At 43.9% G+C, this 25,185-nt stretch overlaps 1 protein-coding gene across 3 annotated transcripts in view; it reads right to left on the bottom strand.

The window, feature by feature from the left end:
• LOC147102650 (uncharacterized) overlaps positions 1-24,080 on the bottom strand; it is a 40,734-nt gene extending 16,654 nt beyond the window's left edge. The window contains exons 1-3 of one of the 3 annotated variants that reach the window (XM_085963334.1): positions 23,810-24,080; positions 23,395-23,557; positions 13,411-17,168 (exon numbers count right to left, since the gene is read on the bottom strand). In XM_085963334.1, the coding sequence (XP_085819460.1) occupies positions 13,411-17,142 (3,732 nt within the window). In that variant the 5' untranslated portion in view covers positions 17,143-17,168; positions 23,395-23,557; positions 23,810-24,080. Of the gene's footprint in view, positions 1-13,410; positions 17,172-23,394 lie in introns of all 3 variants that reach the window. The other 2 variants (XM_085963333.1, XM_085963332.1) reach the window with 2 other exon arrangements.
• Between the last annotated feature and the right edge of the window lie 1,105 nt (positions 24,081-25,185).

Below are 25,185 nucleotides of genomic sequence, written 5' to 3'. Positions count from 1 at the left end.
ATAATGTTGCAAAGAATAATAGTAAGCCTGAGGATTGGGAGAGTTTCAGAAACCAGCAAAGGTTGACCAAAAAATTGATAAAGGGAAAAAATAGAATGAGAGAAAACTAGCAAGAAATATAAAAGCAGATTGTAAGAGTTTCGACAAGTATGTAAAAAGGAAAAGAGTAGCAAAAGTAAACGTTGGTACCTTAGAGGCTGAGACAGGAGAAATTATTATGGGGAATAAGAAAATGGCAGAAATGTTAAACAAATATTTTGTATCTGTCTTCACAGTAGAAGACACAAAAAGCATACCAAAAATGGTGGGGAACCAAGGGTGTAATGAGGGTGAGGAACTTAATGTAATTAATATAAGTAGAGAAAAAGTACTAGAGAAACTAATGGGATTAAAAGCCGACAAATCCCCTGGACCCGACGGCCTACATCCTAGGGTTCTAAAAGAGGTGGTTGAAGAGATATGGATGCATTGGTTTTCATCTTCCAAAATTCCCTAGATTCTGGAATAGTCCCAGCGGATTGGAAAGTCGCAAATGTAACACTGCTATTCAAGAAAGGAGGGAGAGAAAATACAGGGAGCTACAGGCCAGTTAGCCTGACATCAGTCGTCGGGTAAATGCTGGAATCCATTGTTAAGGAAGTGGTATCAAGTCTCTTAGAAAATCATAACATGATTAGGTAGAGTCAACATGGTTTTATGAAAGAGAAATCACGTCTGACAAATTTATTAGAGTTTTGAGGATGTAACTAGCAGGGTAGATAAAGGGGAACCAATGGGTGTAGTATATTTGGATTTCCAAAAGGCATTTGATAAGGTGCCACATTAAAGGTTATTACACAAGATTAGGGCTCATGGGGTTGGGGGTAATATGGTAGCATGGGTAGAGGATTGGTTAACGGATAGAAAACAGAGAGTAGGGATAAACGGATCTTTTTCAGGTTGGCAGGCTGTAACTAGTGGAGTGCCGCAAGGATCAGTGTTGGGGCCTCAGCTATTTACAATCTATATTAATGACCTAGATGAAGGGACCGAGTGTAATGTATCCAAGTTTGCTGATGATACAAAGCTAGGTGGGACAGTAAGTTGTGAGGAGAACACAAAGAGTCTGCAAAGGGATATAGATAGACTAAACGAGTGGGCAGTAAGGTGCCAGATGGAGTATAATGTAGGGAAATGTGAGGTTATTCACTTTGGTAGGAAGAATAGAAAAACAGAATTTTTTTAAATGGTGAGAAACTTTCAAATGTTGGTGTTGAGAGAGATTTGGGTGTCCTTGTGCAAGAAACACAGAAAGCTAGCATGCAGGTACAGCAAGCAATAAGGAAGGCAAATGGCATGTTGGCCTTTATTGCAAGGGGATTGGAGTAGAAGAGTAAGGAAGTCTTGCTACAATTGCACAGGGCCTTGGTGAGACCACACCTGGAGTACTGTGCACAATTTTGGTCTCCTTATCTAAAGAAGGATATACTTGCCTTGGAGGCGGTGTAACGAGCGTTCACTAGATTGATTCCTGGGATGAGAGGGCTGTCCTATGATGAGATTGTGTAGAATGGGCCTATACTCTCTGGAGTTTAGAAGAATGAGAGCTGATCTCATGAAACATACAAGATTCTGAAGGGGATTGACAGGCTAGATGCTGAGAGGTTGTTACCCCTGGCTGGAGTGTCTAGAACTAGGGGGCATAGTCTCAGGATAAGGGGTAGGCCATTTAAGACTGAAATGAGGAGGAATTTCTTCACTCAGAGGGTTGTGAATCTTTGGAAAATTCTGCCCCAGAGGGCTGTGAATGCTGAGTCTTTGAGTATATTCAAGGCTGAGGTAGATAGATTCTTGGACTCTAGGGGAATCAAGGGATATGGAGATCGGGCAGGAAAGTGGAGTTGAGGTTGATGATCAGCCATGATCTTATTGAATGGCGGAGCAGGCTCGAGGGGCCGTATGGCCTACTCCTGCTCTTATTTCTTACGTTCTTATGTACTCAGTGGCCCATGTGAGTGATTAGGATGGATGAAAACTTTAATCAAGCTAGAACAGATTCCAATAAATCAGACTAGTATTTTGTGTTTATAGAGCTGTAGAAAAATGGGATCCAGTAACTGTGTTCACTAGCTGTAAAGAAGGCATCTGATTAAGCAGAACACAAGCACCGATTGTACTCTGCCTTCTTCAGGTGGATAGACTCTTTACGCCACTCACAGTAGCGTAATGCCCTTCTCTTGCCCCTTTAAGAGTGCCAAGGGTACTACACAGGCAAGCCCTTTGGCACCAATTTTCTTCTGGCCGTCGAGTCACTTAGAGGAGTGCCTAGAACGGACCCCAGAATACAAGGCCTTTGATCAAGGGAAGGATTCTACAGGCCAACTCCTTATGCAGATGACCTAACATTTTCACAGAAGGCAGAAACGTATACTCTCAGTGTACGAGAGACTTTTAGGAGTAAGGAAAATAGCATGACACAGGGTTAAGGGTCAAACCGGAGGCTCTGTGTTTATGCGACTAGCGTTACGAGATGCAAACCTTCACCCCTCACCCATTTAAATGGAGAGGAAGGGGCAGACGTACAAGAGCATGGTAATATCAGCCGCAATGCATTGCACGTTGGAGTACAATTTTCTCCTTTTGACTTCTAGGATCAAGACAAGTATGGAAAAGTTGCCTCTCTTCAATGGTACAACCTACATTAAATACGATCACGCCCATGTTCAGCTATTTGTTCGCTAGGATCCTGTTGATCATTTTGAATAGATTCATCACAAAAACTAGAGGGGAATTGTTTTACTGGGAGGTAGCTGGGTAAGAGGGCTAAAAGTCGAGGGGTCAATGAAAGGGAGCAGTGTGTTTGCCAAATCCTAGAACCCAGTCTGCCATTCAATTTGCACCATTTAACTCGATAGGTATTTCCTCCTAGATTAAAACACCCAATATGGTTTGGAAGGAGAAAGAAATTGCCATTAGACAGTCTGCTTGGATAATCTAATTACATTGATTTCCTGCCCATTACCTTCCTCAGATTCAGAAAATGGAGTAACATGGATTTGATTATCACTGAATCTATTATTGTGGGATAATCCATGAATGATTCAAAAAGATAATAACATTTATGGATGGAAAGCAAGGAGCAATGCTGGGACTGGAAGATTGGGACATGAAAACATGAGAGATTAGCACCCAATTCCATTTTTTGTACTGGTAAATAATGCCCACACTGAGTGAGTACACAGTTAAATTGGAGGGCTGCGATGTAAGGAAAAACTCGATGAGCAGAAAGCTTGTTCTTTGCTCCTTCCACAAGTGACTTTTCTACTTTTGAGTGCTGCCAACCTTTTTAAGTACCTCCTCTATTTTATCGTATCCAATTTCTCTACCCCCCTCCTTTACGGTGATATTGGCAGCGTCCTCTTCTTTTGTGAAAGTGCTCATTTAGTACCTCAGTCATTCCCTCTGCCTCCCCAAGACCGTCTCTAATCAGCCTCACCCTTCCTTTGACTATGTTACCCACTTATACACTCGGTTATCCCCTCTACTTCCTTTTTCAGTTCCCCCCTACACTTTCTGTATTCTGCTCGCTTTTCTACCATATTATGAACCTGACATTTAACATAAGCCTCCTTTTTCAGTTTCATTTTAATCTCAATGGGAGAACATCTCAGCCAGGTATGGTGGACTATACTATGATCCAATATGAGTGACTTCACTCTCAGTAGCAGCCCCAAGGGCATTACAACTGAAAATTCTGCATCGTTCTTGTACAAAAACACAACAGTTCAATCATATGGGACTGCAAATGTCGCATGACCACTCGCAATGTGGGACAGGAGATACTTGGGTCCCCTTCTCATGGGACTGACCAAATATTGAAAGACAAATTTTTACTTGAAAATAAAAAGAAACCACAGACTAGGTGGACAGAAATTGCAAACATTTCTGTACTGAGAAATGCAAGTCTGGAGGGGGGAAATGGATAGGACATATTTTTTTTTATTAGTTCCTAGGATGTGAGCATCGCTGGCAAAGCCAGCATTTATTGCCCATCCCTGGTGGTGAGCCGCCTTCTTGAACCACTGCAGTCCGAGTGGTGAAGGTACTCCCACAGTGCTGTTAGGTAGGGAGTTCCAGGATTTTGTCCCAATGACGATGAAGGAACGGCGATATACTTCCAAGTCAGGATGGTGTGTGACTTGGAGGGCAACTTGGAGGTGGTGGTGTTCCCATGCACCTGCTGCCCTTGTCCTTCTAGGTGGTAGAGGTCGCGGGTTTGGGAGGTGCTGCCGAAGAAGCCTTGGCGAGTTGCTGCAGTGCATCTTGTAAATAGTACACATTGCAGCCACGGTACGCTGGTGGTGGAGGGAGTGAATGTTTAAGGTGGTGGATGGGGAGCCAATCAAGCGGGCTGCTTTGTCCTGGATGGTGTCGAGCTTCTTGGGTGTTCAGTTGGAGCTGGGCAAGTGGAGAGTATTCCATCACACTCCTTACGTGTGCCTTGTGGTGGTGCCTTGTGATGGTGGAAAGGCTTTAGGGGTCAGGAGGTGAGACACTCGCCCCAGAATACCTAACCTCTGACCTGCTCTTGTTGCCGCAGTATTTATGTGGCTGGTCCAGTTAAGTTTCTGGTCAATGGTGGCCCCCACGATATTGATGGTGGGGGATTCGGCGATGGTAATGCCATTGAATGTCAAGGGGCGGTGGTTAGACTCTTGCTTGTTGGAGATAGTCATTGCCTGGCACTTGTGTGGCGCGATTGTTACATGCCACTTATCAGCCCAAGCCTGAATGTCGTCCAGGTCTTATTGCATGCAGGCATAGACTGCTTCATTATCTGAGGAGTTGCGAATGGCACTGAACACTGTGCAGTCATCGGCGAACATCCCCATTTCTGGCCTTATGTTGGAGGGAAGGTCATTGATGAAGCAGCTGAAGATGGTTGGACCTAGGACACTGCCCTGAGGAACTCCTGCAGTGATTGACCGCCAACCACCACAACCATCTTACTTTGTGCTAGGTATGTCTCTAGCCCGTGGAGAGTTTTCCCCCCTGATTCCCATTGACTTCAGTTTTACTAGGGCTCCTTGATGCCACACTTGGTCAAATGCTGTGTTGACGTCAAGGGCAGTCACTCTCACCTCAATTATTATTAATTAATTAATTATTTTTAAACACCAAATTGGCATCATCAGGGAATAAGTGAGTGATTATTTGCTACTGCCTATGCGATTCGGTCTCAGACACTGATGAATAGGTCACATTGGTGGATACAACAAATATTTCCTACTGCTGTCAGGGATAAGCCAATGCTTTCAGACAAAGAGAGAGAAAGTTTGTGTAGTTCCTTATCTCAAGGGGACAAAAAATACTGGCATCCCTTTCATACCTAATCCCCTAAGTTACAAACCATAAAAATCTGCAGTCAAATTGAGCAAAGGACACATGTACAGGGAGATGCAAAGAATGTCTACATGCACAGTGTGGTTTACAGCGCCTTGTTTCGTGGGCTGCTTGGGTACATGGAGTCTCAAAGTTTCAAACAATGTTCCTATAAATTTGCATTTATCTCAAGCTGGAGATACTGACAGACAATTGATATTCTGATTTAGGATTTCGCCAACAATGGTGCAACCCTTTTCAAACCAGCAAGCACATAACATTCAAACAGCGAGTAACAGAATTGCAGCACAAATAGAAGGAAGTTGCTTGGGCTACGTGGGACAGATTGCCAGGGCACATGGCCTCACACTCTATTCATATGAAAGATCCTGGTAGCAGTATGATGCGACACTGGTTGGCTGGAGTTCCTGTCAATCACACCATGCTCCTCCTTTCAGTAGGACACCCACATTATGTTTGTATCAGGAATATTGGGTAATAGATGAGATACCAGCAGCAAGCGGGCCTGAGGAAGGGCACATGTATGACTTTTAAAGCCACTCCTGTCTCAGAGGATTTATAGGACGTTCTTTGTTTAGAGTAGTGAGTAAAGGAGCAGCTTCTTCTTTCAAGTCTTCACTACCAACTCTGCCTATTCAGAAGGCTTCCTCCCCCTAGCCCTGCCCCACCTCCATAGGCTCCCCACATGACAGTACAAATACTGCAGGAAATGAGAAGAGAAAGTATGCAGAGACAAACAGGACAGTGGTAAAAGCAGAGGAGTGAGAAGATGGAAAAAAGAGTAGAGAAAGAAAGAAGGCCCTCTACTTAAAATAATTTACAAGCGTTTGTTTTCGCAACATTGAAATCAAAAATTACTGGAGATCTGTGATCCCCACTATAAGAATTATTATTGACCTCCTGGTCACTGGTGCTCAGGGGTCTGGAGCACAGAAGTGTTTAGCTGCTAACCTGGCTGGCTCCGTCAAATCCAAGTACTCAGTGTGAGGAACTGGTATAAAAAGGCAAACCCAGAATATTGTAGTGCCTTGTAAACTCAGAGATCAATTAGTGGGCAATTGTGGCTGCTGGTAACTTTCAGGCTCCGGGTCAGACGGGCCTACTGTGAAATGATTTGCTTGATATTTTTTGTGATGAAAAAATATGTAAGACTTTTAATTTATCATAATTTAAATGGCCTATGTAAACTTCTCGTTGTAATTAACCCACCCACCCTTTGTTGGCGGTGCCGAGATACTACCACTGGAGGATGGGTGTAATTACAGCGTGAAAAGCGTACATTGGCAGTTTCCATTGTAAATGTGGACATCAGAATTTATAGTGAAAGTACAAAAATCAGAACAAGGTGTAGGACTTCAAAATGGGGGCTCCAAAGTGGGGATGGAACAGAGTCCGTACGTCCTGCCCCAATTACCCCCCACCCTCTCACCAATGTTCCCCCTAAGGTGCACGGCCACGCATCAATCGAGAGGTCCTGCGCAGGGCGCTCACATGCTGCTACCACTGGAAGGGATACTGTGCAGCAAATTGTAAGGGTCCACGGAGGAAAAAAATTAGAGGGAACATTGCCTCTAACTGCAACATAATACTACACTTGGTCTTAACTGCCAGAGGAGATTGACTGTTATGTGGCACAAGACAGACATGCATGCATTTGGTACTCGTACTGATAATTATGGGAAGAGTGTTTTGTACATATGAGGATACACAAATGGTTAACAGGGGAATACCCAACTCACAACTAAAGACATCAAGGTTGAAGAGAGTAGGAAGGAAGCCGAGGTAAATCACATAGTAGGGGTTAGGTGAGCCCCAAGCTTGAATTTTAAAAGCCTGCAGATTATAGGATGGGAAAACCACAACCTCTCCATCCAGGAAAATCCACAAACTATAAAAAGGTTTTCCTTGCGAGCGGCAACATCGAACGCTCCCAGATCAGGTACAGAGCAAGATAGATGCAGAGTAAAAGTCTGCTGCGTTCCCCACAAATGCACCGTAACCCAAAATATTCAAACCAAAAACTAAGGCTTTAAAAAGAGATACACACTGTAAACAATCCTATATGTCCCATTTTATGTCAAGGGGACATTAAAGTGTCATGTTAAACTAAACTCTCCTGTCAAATTACTGGGAATATGTGGTTGCCAAGAACAAGGCACACAGGAAACAGAGATAAGTTGACTATTTTGCTTACTTGAATAAGAGACAGAAAGAATGTCTCTCACCCATCCAGCTCTGTGCATCAAACAAAGTCACTGTATTTATATTTAAATAGAAGATTGAGTTTTTAGAAATCTGGTGAAGTCAGTGCAAAATACACACGATACAGAATGTGCCTCATGCACAACAGCAGAAGCTGTAATGTAAAAAAAATCAATTCAGATAAACATAGCTGGGGAAAACAAAGAAGTGAGTTCACAAAAGAATGATGAATGAATGCTAGAAAGCATTGGGAAGTGGCAGCCTGTGGCAGCAGGCCTGATACTAAGACTGCTTATGTTCATGAATTATGTTTAGTCTGCAAACTTCAAGGGACACCACCTTCAAGCAAAAGTGCTCGATAAACATTTTTGTTTCCCAACCACATGATATACTGAATTAATCACTTCACAAAAACATCAGGTCAATTACACAAGACACCACTGCAATGAAATAAGCACATACTGGTCAAAGAAATGCTCAGGATGCTGGCATTTCATCTTTATATGTATATTTAAATTTGTGTCTGTAGGTGACATATTGTAAGATTTGAGATCAAGAAATCATAATAGTGGTTCAATGTTCCAATACTATGCCAAGGATTGTTAACAGGCAGTTTCAAATCCACAATTCCTAAAACAATGAGCTTTGCCGCATTGTCATTGATAGGCACTGAACAAAGGCCAGAATTCTCCAGGGGAGGGAAGGCACCACACAAGGGAGGGAGGGAGGGAGGGAGGGAGGGAGGGAGGGAGGGAGGGAGGGAGGGAGGGAGGGAGGGAGGGAGGGAGGGAGGGAGGGAGGGAGGGGGGAGGAGGGGGGAGGGGTGGAAATACACCAGACAGCTTTCACAAAACGTCTGGCAGCAACTAAAAACATCTTCGACAGAGGCCCACAACAGGTCGAGTGCCCAGGCAGTCGACTGGGAGAACCGTACATGCTAAAGAGAAGTGAGAAAAAATTACTTTAAATCTTCTCAAAGATAAAAAAGGGATAAATGCAGCCATTGTCCAACTAGAATATTACTGTTGGGGTAAAGAGCAATACGCTCCCAGGTAGCTTAATTTTCTTTTAAATCAATTGCTCTCTAAATAATTCAACTGGCTTCAGGCCCTGTGCACTCTCAATGCTGGGGCAGATAACCTGGGAATAATGTAATCCCCTTGAAGTGCAGCCACATTGGCGTCAATGTATCTGATTTTCAGGTTCATTTTGCAATTTAAAAAGAAAATGTAATTTTGCCTAAAAAGCAAATCAAAAACTCCAGGCTATATCAGTCAGCCTTCTTCAGAAAGACTAAATTATTTCATTACAACGTCCCTCAATATAAACATCCAATGCGCTTGTTTAAAAAAAAATGAAGCGGCAATTCCAGGAGGCAGCGAGGTGACACGAAGCAATTGAAGGGCCTGCCACAACAAGCTCCCAAGCTACGAATGCAGTAGTTAATGCTGCTGATGGTTTGGAGCACTGCGTACAGCAATAGTCCTTGCTGGGCTGGTGTGGCGGTTTGCTATAAACCACATCATGTGTATCTGAAAGATGCAACAGTTAAACACACTCTGGCTGGGCTCTTTTGTCTCTGCAGGTTTTATGCTCTGGTTCCTTCCTACAGATAAGGAAACATTTTCTTGTCAGATCCATTTCTTGAGTTTACCTTTAATCCTGCATTAGGATCAAAAAAAAATTATCTTTCAGGGACCAAAATGATTACGTAATTGCAACTAAAAAAGTTGCTGATCCTTAATGAAAACTGATAGAAAATATAATCCAAATCTTTAAAATGCTGGGAAGAATGAATAATGTAGATGTAGGTAGGCTATTTAACTTGGACATGGGTATAAAATTAACAAGCCTCAAGCAAGATTTAAGATCAGGAAGAATTATTTTCCCCATCCCAGAGTAATGGATATGTGGAATGGAACAGCAGCTAAAGCAGGTTCCAGGATTAGGACCTTAGAGGAATAAAAAAGGTTGGTTGACTATCTGGTTAGGAATGGGATTGAGGGTTGGAAGAATGCAATCAAATGCTACATAGAGCATGATAGCTCCTGAATTGTTGGCATGGAAGGGAACTGGCCAAGGATTAAATAACGTAGGATGGAAGTTGAGACTGCTCTTCTGAAGTACTGTTCAACTGTTTGGGAAACAAGAAACCAAAGTGTGTTTTTACAGGACATTCAGCAGATTGAGTATATTGCACATGGTCTGTGCAACAGCCTCAATATACTAAATGGCATGTGCTTCTTTGCATACCTCCACACTCCCGAGTCACAAGCGCTCGGTCATCCACCCTGACGGCTTACCTAGTTAGCATAGTAAGCATTGAGCCATACAGATGATGAAGGAGCCAGGCTCATTCCTTTGTTCGTGCTGCGTTAACGGAGCTCTGATGGGATAGTGGTAGTAGGCACACCACAGTTCAGGCTTCAGGACCCAGGTTTAGGAAAGGCGAAAAGAAAAAGAATGGCTGCGGTTCCCATTCACCGTTATCGGGAAGAGTACATCTGCAGCTCTTGGGTGAAGGATCAAACTCAAGACGTGAAGCCCTCCACACTTCAATTGCCTGCTGACACTCACTGACGGGGCTCACATAGGCAGAATGACCATTTGGGCGAGACACCAAAGAGCTGCCAGTATCTACAGAGCCCTGCCTCAGCAAGGAGTCACTGCCTTCAGGTCAGCAGAGGTCAGAGAGAGAAAAATGGCAGGAAGAGGGGCTAAAATGTCTCTACCAGTCAGCACGGGATTGCAATGATAAAGCTTGGCTGTGTTCACTTTGATGTGACTCAACTGGTTTTACTCTGCATTTTAAGTTATAGCTACCTGATACATTAGAATTATTAGCCACATATATTTTTAAATAGAAGTAAAACAACTTGCATTTATATTGTGCCTTTAACGTAGAAAGAACATTCCAAGGCGCTTCACAGAGGCTTAAGGAAAAAAAATAAAATCTATAAAATTGTACATTAATACATGGCACGGTGGCATAGTGGTTAGCACTGTTGCCTCACAGCGCCAGGGACCCGGGTTCGAATCCGGCCTCGGGTGACTGTCTGTGTGGAGTTTGCACATTCTCCCCGTGTTTGCGTGGGTTTTCTCCGGGTGCTCCGGTTTCCTCCCACAGTCCAAAGATGTGCAGGTTAGGTTGATTGGCTATGATAAATTGACCCTTAGTGTTAGGGGGATTAAATACGTGGGGTTACGGGGATAGGGTGGGATATGTGTTGGTGCAGGGGTTACGGGGATCAGGTGGAATATGTGTCGGTGCAGGCTCGATGGGCCAAAATGGCCTCTATCTGCACTGTGGGGTTTCTGTGATTCTGTGAATACATCTGGTTTCGTTTTCTATTTGAATTAATATGGCAAACTGCTTCAGAGTTTGAGAAGAGGCCATTTTGCTAAAACAAAATCACCAAATGCAATGTAACCCGTTACCAAGATAGCATCAATGGTGGATGTGGTGCGACAGGGCAGCAGATTCATCTTAAATTATGTGATGCATAAAAATTAATTACAGTACAGTTAAATTGAGAAGAGTAAACATACATCATTTCTCAGCAAGTGGAAACAGAACCGAGGTTTCCCTGGACATTGTGTGTATTGCATTAATATAGGGCACTGGAACCCAGAGTAAAAATTACCATGAGAAACTAAAAGGAGGCTCCGCTGAGAAAGTGAAAAAGCTCAACTCTGCAGCAAGGGATTTCGGAGGAGCTTAATAGAGAAAGCAAGAGATTCTAAAAACATGCAGGGAGAAACTGGAAAGAGCAAAAGGGGCAGCAGAGAATAGTGTGAAATGTGCAGAAGCCAAATCAAGTGGAAGAGATCATCAACTGGAGAGGGTGTGACTCACCACACACTGGAGCAAATCTCTGGCTTAGTGGGAGCAAGGTTCAAACCGCAGTCCAGACAGTCCCTGCGAGTCGAGACTCCGGCTCATAATTCTGGGTTAACTTCCAGCAGGATACACGCGTCCGGTGAGCGAGTGACCCCCCCCCTCACCGTATGGGATGTGGGAGCCCATAAAGCCCTCCCGCCATTTAGGACTAACCACTCTATGGGCTGGTATAAAGATGGCTACCACCATGACAGGAGCATTCACGTGGCAGACTGCTAGACTGTCGATCAGCCCGAGAATGTGAAGATACAAAAAACAATCACACACTAAAAAGGAAATATTAAAAGCATATACTGATAGAACACGGGGGAATAAAACATCCGAAATATCCAAGGGCAGATCAGTGAAACAGCTTTTTGGAAGGCAGGTTAGCGCTGTAGGCACAAAATACATTTTGCTACTGGTCCATTAGGGTAAGCCTGATGTACTGCCCTCGTCATATGTGGGTCATAGAAATCAAACTCTTTGTTGCCCATATGAAATGCAAGTCCTCAGAATGATGAATAAGAAATTCAGCAATCCAAATTAAAGGATGGCAAGAGTCACAGGATTTCTTTTGTTAACTAATATAAAATGTAAGTGTTAAAAAAATGTATCTAACTTAACCTCTGGACTGCTGAAAATGCACTTCAGTAATCCTATAATGGAGATAAATTTGATCTAGTGGCTGTGTTTAATTACAATGCCACAGAAGTGAATACAGTCAAGCCTCATTATAACAACCTATTGGGACTGCCAAAGTCTAATCACGTGTCCCTCGTATCAGGTTTTGAGCTCCTGCACTAACTATAATCAAATTCCCACTAGAACCAGGAGCAACTGTTCTAACAAAATCTTAAAATAAGGTTTGTAACGACACGGTTCCACTCTATTAAACTAGAAGCTGCATTGCAAAATTGTACAGTGTGATGCAAGATAAGCTTTGTCCTAAAACGCAGCGCCTACATGCACCTCTTGGCAATAATCTCGCCTTAAATGAGCATTCAAGTTTGTGTATTTCAGCAGTCCCAAACACTGTCCATTTTAGGCTTTCAAAGAATAAATTTATTCATTTTAAGTTAATATTTAAAGCTTCTGACAGTCAGCAGCAGTAGATTGAAACAGGAAGGCATCAATTTTAAACAACGTCAGATCTGTCAAGGAGTAATGGGCAGGGGTGTGGAAGTGAGAATCACCCAGCCTGTTCTTGTGCATTTCCATGCGGCAAATTATGGAGGAGATGGCTGGAATCAGCTGGGCATGGGACGTAATACTGGAGAAATCATAGGAGCAAACAAATGGGAGTTGAACTGGGTAATGCAATGGGTCAGCATGGGTCGGGGCATTCAGAATCAGGAACAGCAAGAAATGGAGTGTTAAACAAACGTACAGTGCCTGTCCCTGTACAATGCGCAGCCAGGGGTCAGGCTGTAAGGAACTGGGAATACAACTGCACCTCTTTTCATTTGCTCCATTAGAATGGGCAAAGAGATTTCAAAAAGGAAGTTTCCCCGCCCCAAACTGAAACCACGGTTTCCCTAAAACTGCACTACCGTGTTGTTGAACATGGGTTAGCCAATTTTAGGTGTACACGCGAAACTCAGATTTTATCCACAGGAAAAGGCTCCCTTTACTTTTCCTAAGCTTCCTTACTGGAATTGCAAACCACACTGTGCAGTTTACTGGACCTCTGCAGCACACCTCCGTCGAACTTATGACGCAAGGCGATTAAAGGTTCTGAGATCTGGGATCAACTCTACTTGTTAACCAAAACTAACTTTAAAAAAAAACTACCTTTATTTCCACCTGCTTTGTTGAAATTATTCATTAAAGTTAAAATAAAAGATCACATAATTTTCCTCTTTGTTCATTTTTGAATATTCTGAAATCCTAGAATGAAAATGTGGTTAATGCGTGTACAATATGCTACAATTCGTTTTACTTACCGTCTCCTGTGCAACATTGATAGCCTCCAGCAAACCATATAGCTTTCCTCTTACAAGAAATACACCAGCACACCATGTCACACAGTCTTCATGCATCCAGTATTCATTAGTGTCCATTGGGACCAATGGGGGCTGGTACCACTCTTCTAAAGATGGCTCACTCTTAATCTTCTTACTATCAGAACATTTTGTGGCCTCTTCAACACCGTCCAAACTTCTGCGTTTCTGGCCACGGGTTGTCGCCCCTTCCCTCGTTCTCAACTCCTGATTTTGTCCTGGAGTTTTATTTACTGCATTCCTAATGGAAGTACAACTAGGGCTAGAGACAACTGCACTAGCTGGCTCGGTCTTGGGCTCTTTCGACCGGGCAGTTTGGTTACTCGAAGGTGTATATCCTCCAGGATAGAAAGGTCCAAAAAGATCACCTTGCTCCATAGCATTTGCAGATTGGCCACAAAGACAGCAGACTAGAAAGCTTTTGTGAGTGGCCTCATTAATTGTAGGGCCCAATGTCAAGCAAGATGATTTTGGAACGGCACCGTGCGACTGCTGCTGGGAATGTTTCTTTTGTTTGAGACTGTTATTATCCTCCTCGGAATAGTTTACTACAGTACACAGTGAATAACCCTTTGCCTCTACCCGAACGTAAGGTGAAAAACTATCGTATCTATCTCGTCGGTCCTCGGCCTTAAGAGTCAATGCTCTTAGCTTTATTTCTGGCTCTGCGGGTGCAAAGAATGAGGAGGCCTGTCCCCGCTGTGTCTGGCGCTTTTTACCTGCCGGTTTGCGTATTCTCTTCCTTGCTGTGCCCCCCCTGCTTGGCGGGGAAGACCGTTGCCGGGACGATACACAGTTCTTCGGCTGCGTGGCATTCCTAGTGTTTGCCGCCTGCTTCCTTCGGTTCCCATTTAGACATTTAAGGTCAGGGTTGCCGAATGCTTGCTTACTGCCCGAAGTAGGCACCTCCCGGGAGATCTCGGTCGACTGCTTTGAAGACGAAGAGGCACCGCAGAAAGACATGGCAGGGGGAACAGGAGTGCTCAGTTTTGTTGCATGTTCGTGGCACGAGCCTGGAATTGAGGTAGATTTATTCGTATTCGGTTTCTCTGCAGCTATTGAGCCCGTTTCTTTCTGTTCTTGCATTTTACATTCTGAAGTAATTGTTTTTTGTGAGGAATCCCAGATACAAGGAGAGAGCTCAGCACCGCCCTTGGACTTCTGTTCTGCAGCAGAGCTGGATGATTTGCGCCTTGGTGGTTGAAACCTGGTGGGAGTAGGAGTCGGTGTGTCCCTGCTTCTTCTCAATCTCTCACCGAGGCTGCTGGAAGTTCTTGACTTGGGCTGAGTTACAATATTTTGCACGATCTGCTCCAGCTTCATTCCCCTTTGCCTTGGCGGAAGAATCTTCCTTTCAAAATGCTTGGGCTCAGCGCTGCCATCATTTTGGAGAGGTCGATCTTCAAACTTCTTCTGATTCGCATGCTGTTGACATGGCGTCCTCCGTTTCTTATTATCCTGAGCTTGAGCCCGATCCTGATGTGCATCAGTTTTTGCGACCGGACAGCTAACATTCTCCTCATCAGAGATGCAGACTACCTCACTGTCCTCATACTTGGCCACCAAGGTCTGCTTTCTCCGGTTAGGGATTTGTGAGCCTGCCTGGACAGACAAGACTTCGCATACATCGTCACTACTGGGGCTCTGGCCACCTTTTCCATCACAGTTCTCACCAAGCTCTGCCTCCTCTCCACAATCAACGCTTTTGCCAGACTTGGCTAAAGACAGACTCATAGAAATGCTGCAAGACATTGATGCAACATTATTCCTTTTCAGGTCTAATACATATCCTCGAACGTCGCACTTCCCCTCCGTTTCAAGAACGTTTAGTTTATGCAATTCAAGAGAGCAAGGCTTTATCCTGGGATGGTTACTCTCTGAAGCTGATGGCTTCTGCAAGGAAGGAAATGTTTGATTGCTGAATGAAACTGAACTTCTGCTGTTCTCACACACATCGTTAACTACCTGCACCGAGTCAGGGATCTCCTTCAAATTCGGTTTGGCTGCAGAGAGGCCGTCATTTGCATCACTAGTAGAAATTTGTTTTTGGGCTTCCTTGCAGCTATATTCATTACTCAGAGACTGTCCAGTTACTTCAATATTTGGTGTCGGATCTCCACTGCATGGAGAAACCATACTATCTGCCGAGTTACAACTGACCTGCATTGAGCTGTTATTTTGGGTGCCTTTGGCATCCTTCCCTGAACAATGCATTTTCTCATCCTTTAGGTCAGATGTTAAAATTATTTCTACGTCATGTGGCCACTCTTCAGTTTCTGTACCCTGCAGTGATAAGATCTCAGTTTTTTGCATATGTTGAAGGGCAGCGATGTTACTTGGAGTAGGTCTCCCTTTTTCTGAATCCTGCAGCATGTCACATGCATTGGGTGCTACTTTGTAACTTGATGACATGTTGGTCCCGACACTTTCCGTGTACGCCCTCTCGTAACCATCTGGATTTATTAAACTTTGTGACGGTTGTATGGAATTTGAAGATACTCTGCTTCCATCACAATCTGGTGAAACATTCTGCTCCCCTTCTGTGAAGTCTTTTGGGCATAATTCACCAAAAGTGTCCTCACTCAGGCTTTCTTCAGATTCAGCTGGTACTGCTGCCTCTAAAAATTCAATGGTATTTTCTGTTTTTATTGTCATTGTGGCCTGGTCTTTGTAATTCCTGTTTAAGTCACACACAGACTGAAGCTTCCTCTCCGTATACTGGCTATTTAAGATTTTAACCCCAGTGAAAACACCAGTACCATTTTGCGTTTCACAGTGGTCCATCCTGCCCAGCAGGTTTTTGCTTTCACACTGTTCCTTGTTGTTTGGCCTGCTCTCTGGCGTTGAAGACCCAGTCAGTTTTATTACAAGCACTTCAGAGCTCTGAACTACAGTTTCAGCAGGACTTACAGTATCACTCCACTCATTTTCCTGATGCATTACTCCAGAAAACTGGCACACAGAGTCATGCGTTTCCATGTCAGACGAAGAACTAGATTGTTCATACAAGGTTTCCTCCTCTGCAGTGTCTAATGTATGTTCGAGTGGCATACCTGGCATACCACATGATCCAGGTTCATGGACAGTAGAAGAAGTTATTGGTAAATCTAAGTCCAGCGCCTTCAATCTGTGCTGGCTCACAATGCTACAGTCGATTCCATTTTCAAAGCCTCTTCTAATGGATTCCAGATCACCAGACTGTGCCAACACGGAGTTCTCAAATGATGCGTCAACAAAATCGGCAGGTATGGATGAATCAAATGAGGCTGGCAACATCTGCTGTGACTGCACACAAACAGATGGAATAAAGAGCGATGGCAATGGTTGCTCATGCAAGGAATGCTGCAATATCCGTTGGGAAGAGAACAGGTGGGGCCGATTGACATAAGAGACAGTGACTGTGGTACTTGAGATGGCATCGTCCAGGTGTACCTTGTCAAGCTGAGGTACAGTAGACCCAGTGTTGGTCTCCAAGTCACCAGCTGTGTTTTTAGTACACAAACTGTACTGGGGATCCATGGTCCCACTATGCAATAGTTCTAAAGGGTCATTTGCCTGCAGCTCTTCTCTTGCATTTCTTGTGCAATCAATGGAATAATCCACAGGGATGCTGAAATTAATTAAGTCATCCTTTCTGTTATGTAGCCCATCAGCCTGGTCCTGTCCTGGCTCCATTACAGGACATTCGCTGCTTCACTCTGCTTCTTGGGGAAAGAAAACAAGCATTTATAACTATTTATACTAGTATCAATAAATTTGCATCAACATTGTGCTTACATAAAGTTAGAAAATCTACTTCACAAAAACGGTGTAGTCTCATACATGAGCAGATGTCCCTAGAAAACGACTTGAATTGATATAACACTATCACGTCTCAAAAACACCTTAAAGCACTTCACATACAATTAACTATTTTGAAATAGTTATTAAAATAGGAAACTTCTGCAGCTATTGAGAGCACAGCAGGATCCCACAAACAGTAATGAGAGAAAAGACAAGTTCATTGTTTTTTCATGGTGTTGCTCAAGAGGAATGTTGGCCAGTACACTGGGAGAATGTCCTGCTGTTTTGAAAAGTGTCGTGGTATTGTTCAACATCCATCTGAATTTTGGAACAGGGAAACAAGAGCCTCTTTGGACAGGAGCAACTTTTGACAATGCAACACTCCCTCAGTACTGGCCTGGATTGTCAGCCTACTTTATGTGCTCAAGTCCTGGAGTAGGGCTTTAAATAAATATTTTGCTCAGAAGAAATTGAGCCAAGCTATCACTTTCCTTGAGGGCGAAGAACTTTTCTGTGGCTTTGCACCAAGTGTGGAATATATTATGAAGTGAGGCTGGTGACCTTTAGAATGGGACATGATTTTTTTTTTTTTTAAAGTGAGGGTAATCTAGATGATCTGACTTCATTCATTGTATCGAAATACCATTATTAACTAGTCATACATTCCATTTATGTGCAATGCAACTTTTTTTCCTTCCCCCATTTTCCTTCAGATTTTCTACTATTACCATTCCTCTTAAGACAGGCCTTGTACTGAGGCACAGTTTCATGGGCAATTATTAAACCATCAGTAGCATCCCAGATTTTTAGCTTTTAAAACACAAAAAAGTGAACCAGTAACTTCTATCAAATACCAGTTTGCTGTCTGTTAGTTCCCTCATTTCAAGCCTCATCATAAAATTGCCCTTGCAGAAACAAACGGGACGGTCTGCACCTGGGCCGGGCCGGGACTGATGTCCTAGGGGGAGTGTTTGCTAGAGCTCTGGGGGAGGGTTTAAACTAAAATGGCAGGGGGTTGGGAACCTGAGCAGGGAGACACAGGAAAGGGAAACAGGGATAGAAGCAAAAGACAGGAAGAAGAAAAACAAAGGTGGCAGTCAGAGAAATCAAGGGTTTAAATCAAATATGGCCACAGTAAATAATTCTAAAAGGTCTAAGAGCATTAAAAAAACAAGCCTGAAGGCTTTGTGTCTTAATGCGAGGAGCATTCGGAATAAGGTGGATGAATTAGCAGCACAAATAGAGGTAAATGAATATGATATGATTGGGATTACGGAAACATGGCTCCAGGGTGACCAAGGCTGGGAACTCAACATACAGGGGTATTCAATATTCAGGAAAGATAGGCGAAAAGGAGGTGGGGTAGCATTGCTGGTTAAAGAAGGGATTAACACAATTGTAAGGAAAGATATTGGCTCTGATGATGTGGAATCTGTATGGGTAGAACTGAGAAATACCAAGGGGCAGAAAACGTTAGTGGGAGTGGTGTATAGACACCCAAACAGTAATGCAGAGGTTGGGGATGGCATTAAAAAGGGAAATTAGAGAAGCGTGCAATAAGGGCACAGCAGTCATCATGGGTGACTTTAATCTACATATAGATTGGGCTAGCCAAATTAGTAACAATACTGTGGAGGAGGAATTCCTGGAGTGTATACGGGATGGTTTCCTGGACCAATATGTCGAGGAACCAACTAGGGATCAGGCCATCTTAGACTGGGTATTATGCAATGAGAAAGGATTAATTAGCAATCTTGTTGTGCGAGGCCCCTTGGGTCAGAGCAATCATAATATGATCGAATTCTTCATCATTAAGATGGAGAGTGAAGTAGTTGACTCAGAGGCTAAGGTCCTGAATTTAAATAAAGGGAACTATGATGGTATGAGACGCGAGTTGGGTAGGATTGATTGGGTAATGTCACTCAAAGGGTTGACGGTGGATAGGCAATGGCAAATATTCAAAGACCGAATGGATGAACTACAGAATTTGTTTAACCCAGTCTGGCATAAAAATAAAACAAAAAAGGTGACTCAACCGTGGCTAACAAGGGAAATTAGGGATAACATAAGATCCAAAGAGAGGACATATAAATTGGCCAAAAAAAGCAGCAAACCTGAGGATTGGGAGCAGTTTAGGATTCAGCAAAGGAGGACAAAGGGATTAATTAAGAGAGGGAAAATAGATTATGAAAGTAAGCTGGCTGGGAACATAAAAACTGACTGTAAAAGCTTTTATAGATATGTGAAGAGAAAAAGATTGGTGAAGTCAAGCGTAGGTCCCTTACAGTCAGAATCAGGGGAATTTATAATGGGGGACAAAGAAATGGCAGACCAATTAAATACATATTTTGGTTCTGTCTTCACAAAGGAGGACACAAATAACCTCCCAGAGATGTTGGGGAACATAGGGCCTAATGAGAGGGAGGAACTGAAAGAAATCAGTATTTGTAGGGAAATGGTGTTGGGGAAGTTGACTGGATTGAAGGCCAATAAATCCCCAGGGCCTGATAATCAACATCCTAGGGTACTTAAGGAAGTGGCCCTAGAAATAGCAGATGCATTGCTGGTCATCTTCCAGAACTCGATAGACTCTGGAACAGTACCCATGGATTGGAGGGTAGCTAATGTTACCCCACTATTCAAAAAAGGTGGTAGAGAAAAAGCAGGGAATTATAGACTGGTAAGCCTGACATCAGTGGTGGGGAAAATGCTAGAGTCCATTATAAAAGATGTAATAGCAGAGCACTTGGAAAGCAGTGACAGGATCGGACAAAGTCAACATGGATTTACAAAGGGTGAATCGTGCTTGACTAATCTACTAGAATTTTTTGAGGATGTAACTGGTAAAATAGATAAGGGAGAACCAGTGGATGTGGTGTATTTGGACTTTCAGAAGGCTTTTTGATAAGGTCCCGCATAAGAGATTAGCGTGCAAAATTAAGGCACATGGGATTGGGGGCAAGGTATTGACTTGGATAGAGAACTGGTTGGCGGATAGAGAACTGGTTGGCAGATAGAAAGCAAAGAGTTGGAATAAACGGGTCGTTTTCCGAGAGGCAGGCAGTGACTAGTGGGGTACCGCAGGGATCGGTCCTAGGGCCCCAGCTGTTCGCGATATATATTAATGATCTGGACGAGGGAATTGGATGTAATATCTCCAAATTTGCAGACGACACAAAGCTGGGTGGGAGGGTGTGCTGTGAGGAGGATGTCGTGAAACTCCAGTACGATTTGGACAGGTTGGGTGATTGGGCAGAAACATGGTAAATGCACTATAATGTGGATAAATGTGAAGTTATCCACTTTGGTGGCAAAAACAGGAAGGCAGATTATTATTTGAATGGCAATAGATTGGGAGAAGGGGAAGTGCAAAGAGACCTGGGTGTTCTTGTGCAACTGTCGCTGAAGGTAAGCATGCAGGTGCAGCAGGCGGTTAAGGCGGCAAATGGTATGTTGGCCTTTGTAGCGAGAGGGTTCGAGTACAGGAACAAGGAGGTCTTGCTGCAGTTGTACAGGGCCTTGGTGAGACCACATCTTGAGTATTGTGTGCAGTTTTGGTCGCCTTATCTGAGGAAGGATGTTCTTGCCATGGAAGGAGTGCAGCGAAGATTCACCAGGCTGATACCTGGGATGGCAGGAATGACGTACGAGGAGAGATTGTGTCGATTGGGCTTATGCTCACTGGAGTTTAGAAGAATGAGAGGGGATCTCATCGAAACCTATAAAATTCTGTCAGGCCTTGACAGACTAGATGCAGGAAGGATGTTCCCGATGGCCGGGGAGTCCAGAACTAGGGGTCATAATCTAAGGATAAGGGGTAAGCCATTTAGGACTGAGATGAGGAGGAATTTCTTCACCCAGAGAGTGGTGAACCTGTGGAATTCTCTGCCACAGAGGGCAGTGGAGGCCAGTTTATTAAATATATTCAAGAAAGAGTTAGATATATTTCTTAAGGCTAAAGGGATCAAGGGATATGGGGAGAAGGCAGGGACAGGGTACTGAATTTGGATGATCAGCCATGATCTCATTGAATGGCGGAGCAGGCTCGAGGGGCCGAATGGCCTACTCCTGCTCCTATCGTCTATGTTTCTATGTTATGAGTGTCCCATAATATACAACAAAATGCATCATGAAAATGTCTGGAGTGAAGACACAGCGGACTTATAAAAATGCACCGAGATTTCAAAAGAAAAAAACGAATCAACTTTTAAAAAAAATGTTTTTAAAAAACGGTGACATATGGAAGTTGTAAATTGATTTTCAAGCAACACGAATATTGTGCAAGATTATTGCAAAATTTCTTCTACAATTTATCAACTACTCAGCTTCCAAACATAATTTGTTTACTTTAATTTTGGAAAACACTCCAATTACATGCATGCTCTTATTGGAAATATAATCAGTAAAAATGAATAAAATTCAATAAAAAAATTCCTGGTCCAACTGCAGATCCCCAAATAACCTTTACACTAACACTTGATCGAAGCTAATAATATTATTCAGTGTTACACACCACATTGTTCCCCATCAATACCGAAAGCATAACATAATACCAGACAAAGACAGAACGTCAAAAGACAGTGATCTGCACAGTTAAGACTCAAAGTTTAGCATCCGATTTTTAGAATATATAGAGATTGCTAATGTTTAAATAGCAGGACTGTGAAACAAAAACACACCGCTAAGGCGTTATCCTTTGTCTTTAGAAAGAGCTTCATAAGACACAAAGGCCGTCGCTTCAGTTAGGGCTGCATGCAGTCTCATTCATTTCTGCTAATTATCATAGCACACTGAAGAACCGCAGCCTAAGTGGATGGAACAAGGCAGCACACGTGATCTCACAGCAGACATTGAAGTACATGTGCGGCACTGCGAGCAGGAAATGAAACTGCATCTGTAGATAAGGGAGTTGGGCTGGCGTGAGGTGCCTTGTGAGGGAGATTTCTCACACTTTTTGACCCAATTTATATTTTAATTTGGCAATAGAGATTTTTGTTAAATGCTCTATTGCAATAAATAGGATGGATGGGGGACCAAAATATAATTGTAAAACTTATGAGGCTGACAAATGCTATTCCTTGGACAATCAAATCAAATCAAATCAACTTTTATTGTCATTGTTAGTGCACAAGTGCAGTACAACGAAATGTAGGCTTGCGGCTCCCGAGAGTGTACAATTTGGATTAGGACACAAACATTTCAACATACATTTGTACATATATATTAGTATAAATATGACCATAATAAAGTGCATCGGCAGATGTGCAGGCTTTAGTGTTTATTTGTGAAGTTCAGTAGGATGACAGCCCTGGGAAAGAAGCTGTTCCTAAATCTGGTCGTACGGGTGCGAATGCATCTGTAGCGTCTTCCAGATGGTAGGAGGGCGAACAGACTGGCTGGGGTGGGTAGGGTCTTTGATGATGGACCGTGCCCTCCGTAGGCAGCGTTTCTGATATATATGTTCTATGGTCGGTATAAACCTATTCAATTCCTCTTGTAACAGATAACAGCCTTCAACTAATTTATTATTCCGTTATTGTTAGTGAAACTAAAACTACTAATGTGCTCCCTACCAAAGTACATTGTGACAATAGTGAATCAGCGATTTAGTTATAAACTGAGGGCCTGAATCCTTCTGGTGTTGTTTTATTTATATATCTCTCTCACTGTAGTAGAGACAACTTTTCATTAATACATCTGTGGTACTATACTCAAGCTGATAGGATGCGATTCTTTTATGACTGTAGCCGTGATGCAGTCAAAGCAAACTTATTTTTTTTTTTAGAAAAAAGGTATTTCAGCTCTGAAATCAGATACACCAGCAAGAGTTCCAAGCGAAACAAGTCACATCGCACACAGAACAAGACTGAGGGACGGTTGACATAAATGCAGGATTATGACAAAATGCACAAGTCACCACTTCTCAGCCCAGCACACAGTAACTCACAGCAATCCAGTCTGAAAGCAGGGGCCGTGATCTAGAACAAAGAGTTGGTGATTGAACAGAAGTATATTTAGTTAGACAGCTTTTCATTAATACATCCATATATAGAGAGATCACTTCGAATTTAAATATAGAGAAAGAGCATTTTAAACTCTTGTATACAAAATAACCAAAGTGCCAAAATCTTGAACGAGATTTACCTCTCACAAGGCTCATCGATGAAGGCTGGAGGAGGATCAGACTTTAACTTCAAATTCTCGGTGGAAGAAATGTGACCATGACACCGCGGCCTAGGTCGGTGTGGAATGAAGTGGAGTGGATCAGCGAGGGCAGGACTCCGCCTGGCCCCCTTTGTACGTCCGGCTGCAATGGTTTAAAATAAACATCGCGGCGATAAATGGCCAGTCCACATGGAAGGGGGTTTGTTCCAAACAAAGGGAAGCGCCGCCCGTCACCTCTCCTCGCACACCCCCACCTCACTGGCTCCCTGCCCCCACCCACCGTAAACGCAGCGTTTAAAAAAAAATAAACACCTCCCCTCTCCGCACACGCACTCACTCCCAGCGTCGGGCCGCAATCGCCAAGGCGCACCCACGGGCTCGCTGACTCACTCACTCCAGTCCCAGGCTGTGTAGGCCGCCACTAGGCCTCGCGGTGTTTGGAAACAAAGGACGGGAAGTGCTGAGCGGGGAGGCTGGGCCGACGTGTCCGTGTCCGTCTCCCCTCACTATTGGGCAGGGTTTTTCTTTCTTTCGCCCAAACCCGCCTTTTACCTGAAGCCACCCTTGTGTACGCCGGGCCGGGCGGTGCGACTTGTCACTCAGGCGGCGGTCTCCACGGCAACGGCAAGTGCGGCTGTCACTCAGGCGGCGGTCGTCACGGCGACGGCAAGTGCGGCTGTCACTCAAGCGGCGGTCTCCATGGCAGCGACAGGTTCTGCCTGCTGCTGCTGTTGGTGACAATGACAACGTGCAGTCAGAATTGCAGAGTTTCAAACTTCTACACAATCAGCCGCTGTTTTTTTCTTCCCTCCAGTTGCAGAGTTTCAAACTTCTGCACAGTCAGCCGCTTGTTTTTTTTTTGCCCTCACCACAGACACTTAGCAAATTGTTTAATACTGTGTTTTATATCATCAAACCGAATAAACGAAAGGCTTGTGACAAACCAGACCCACCTAACTCCAGTCAGACTCCATCCTCAAATGTTCCACTCCGTTGCATATTCTACAAATGAAAGGGAAATGGTTCCATCAAATAGGACAAGGAAGTCTTACTACAATTGTACAGGGCCTTGGTAAGACCACTGTGCACAGTTTTGGTCTCCTTATCTAAGGAAGGATATACTTGCCTTGGAGGCGGTGCAACAAAGGTTCACTAGATTGATTCCTGAGATGAGAGGGCTGTCCTACGAGGAGAGATTGAGTAGAATGGGCCTATACTCTCTGGAGTTTAGAAGAATGAAGAGGTGATCTCATTGAAACATACAAGATTCTGAAGGGGATTGACAAGGTAGATGCTGAGAGATTGGAGTGGAGTGTCTACTCGGAGCTCCGGCACGGCAAGAGAGCCCCAGGTGGGCAGAGGAAACGCTTCAAGGACACCATCAAAGCCTCCTTGAAAAAGTGTAACATCCCCACCGACACCTGGGAATCCCTGGCCCAAGACCGCACAAAGTGGAGGAGAAGCATCCGGGAAAGCGCCAAACACCTCGAGTCTCTTCGCCGGGAGCAAGCAGAAGCCAAGCACAGGCAGCGCAAGGAGCGCACGTCAACCCAAGCACTCCACCCACCCGCCTCTTCAACCACCGTCTGCCCCACCTGTGACAGAGGCTGTAGGTCCTGCATTGGACTCATCAGTCTCCTGAGAACTCATTTTTAATGTGGAAGCAAGTCATCCTCGGTTCCGAGGGACTGCCTAAGAAGAAGAACGGGCAGCACGGTGGCATAGTGGTTAGCACTGTTGCCTCACAGCGCCAGGGACCCGGGTTCGAAT

Source organism: Somniosus microcephalus, chromosome 21, assembly GCF_052327205.1.
Source record: "Somniosus microcephalus isolate GS21.2 chromosome 21, FLI_Smic_1.0, whole genome shotgun sequence".
NCBI lineage: Eukaryota > Metazoa > Chordata > Chondrichthyes > Squaliformes > Somniosidae > Somniosus > Somniosus microcephalus.
Note: the sequence above shows the minus strand (reverse complement) of the source record. Positions and strands in the feature narration are given on the sequence as shown.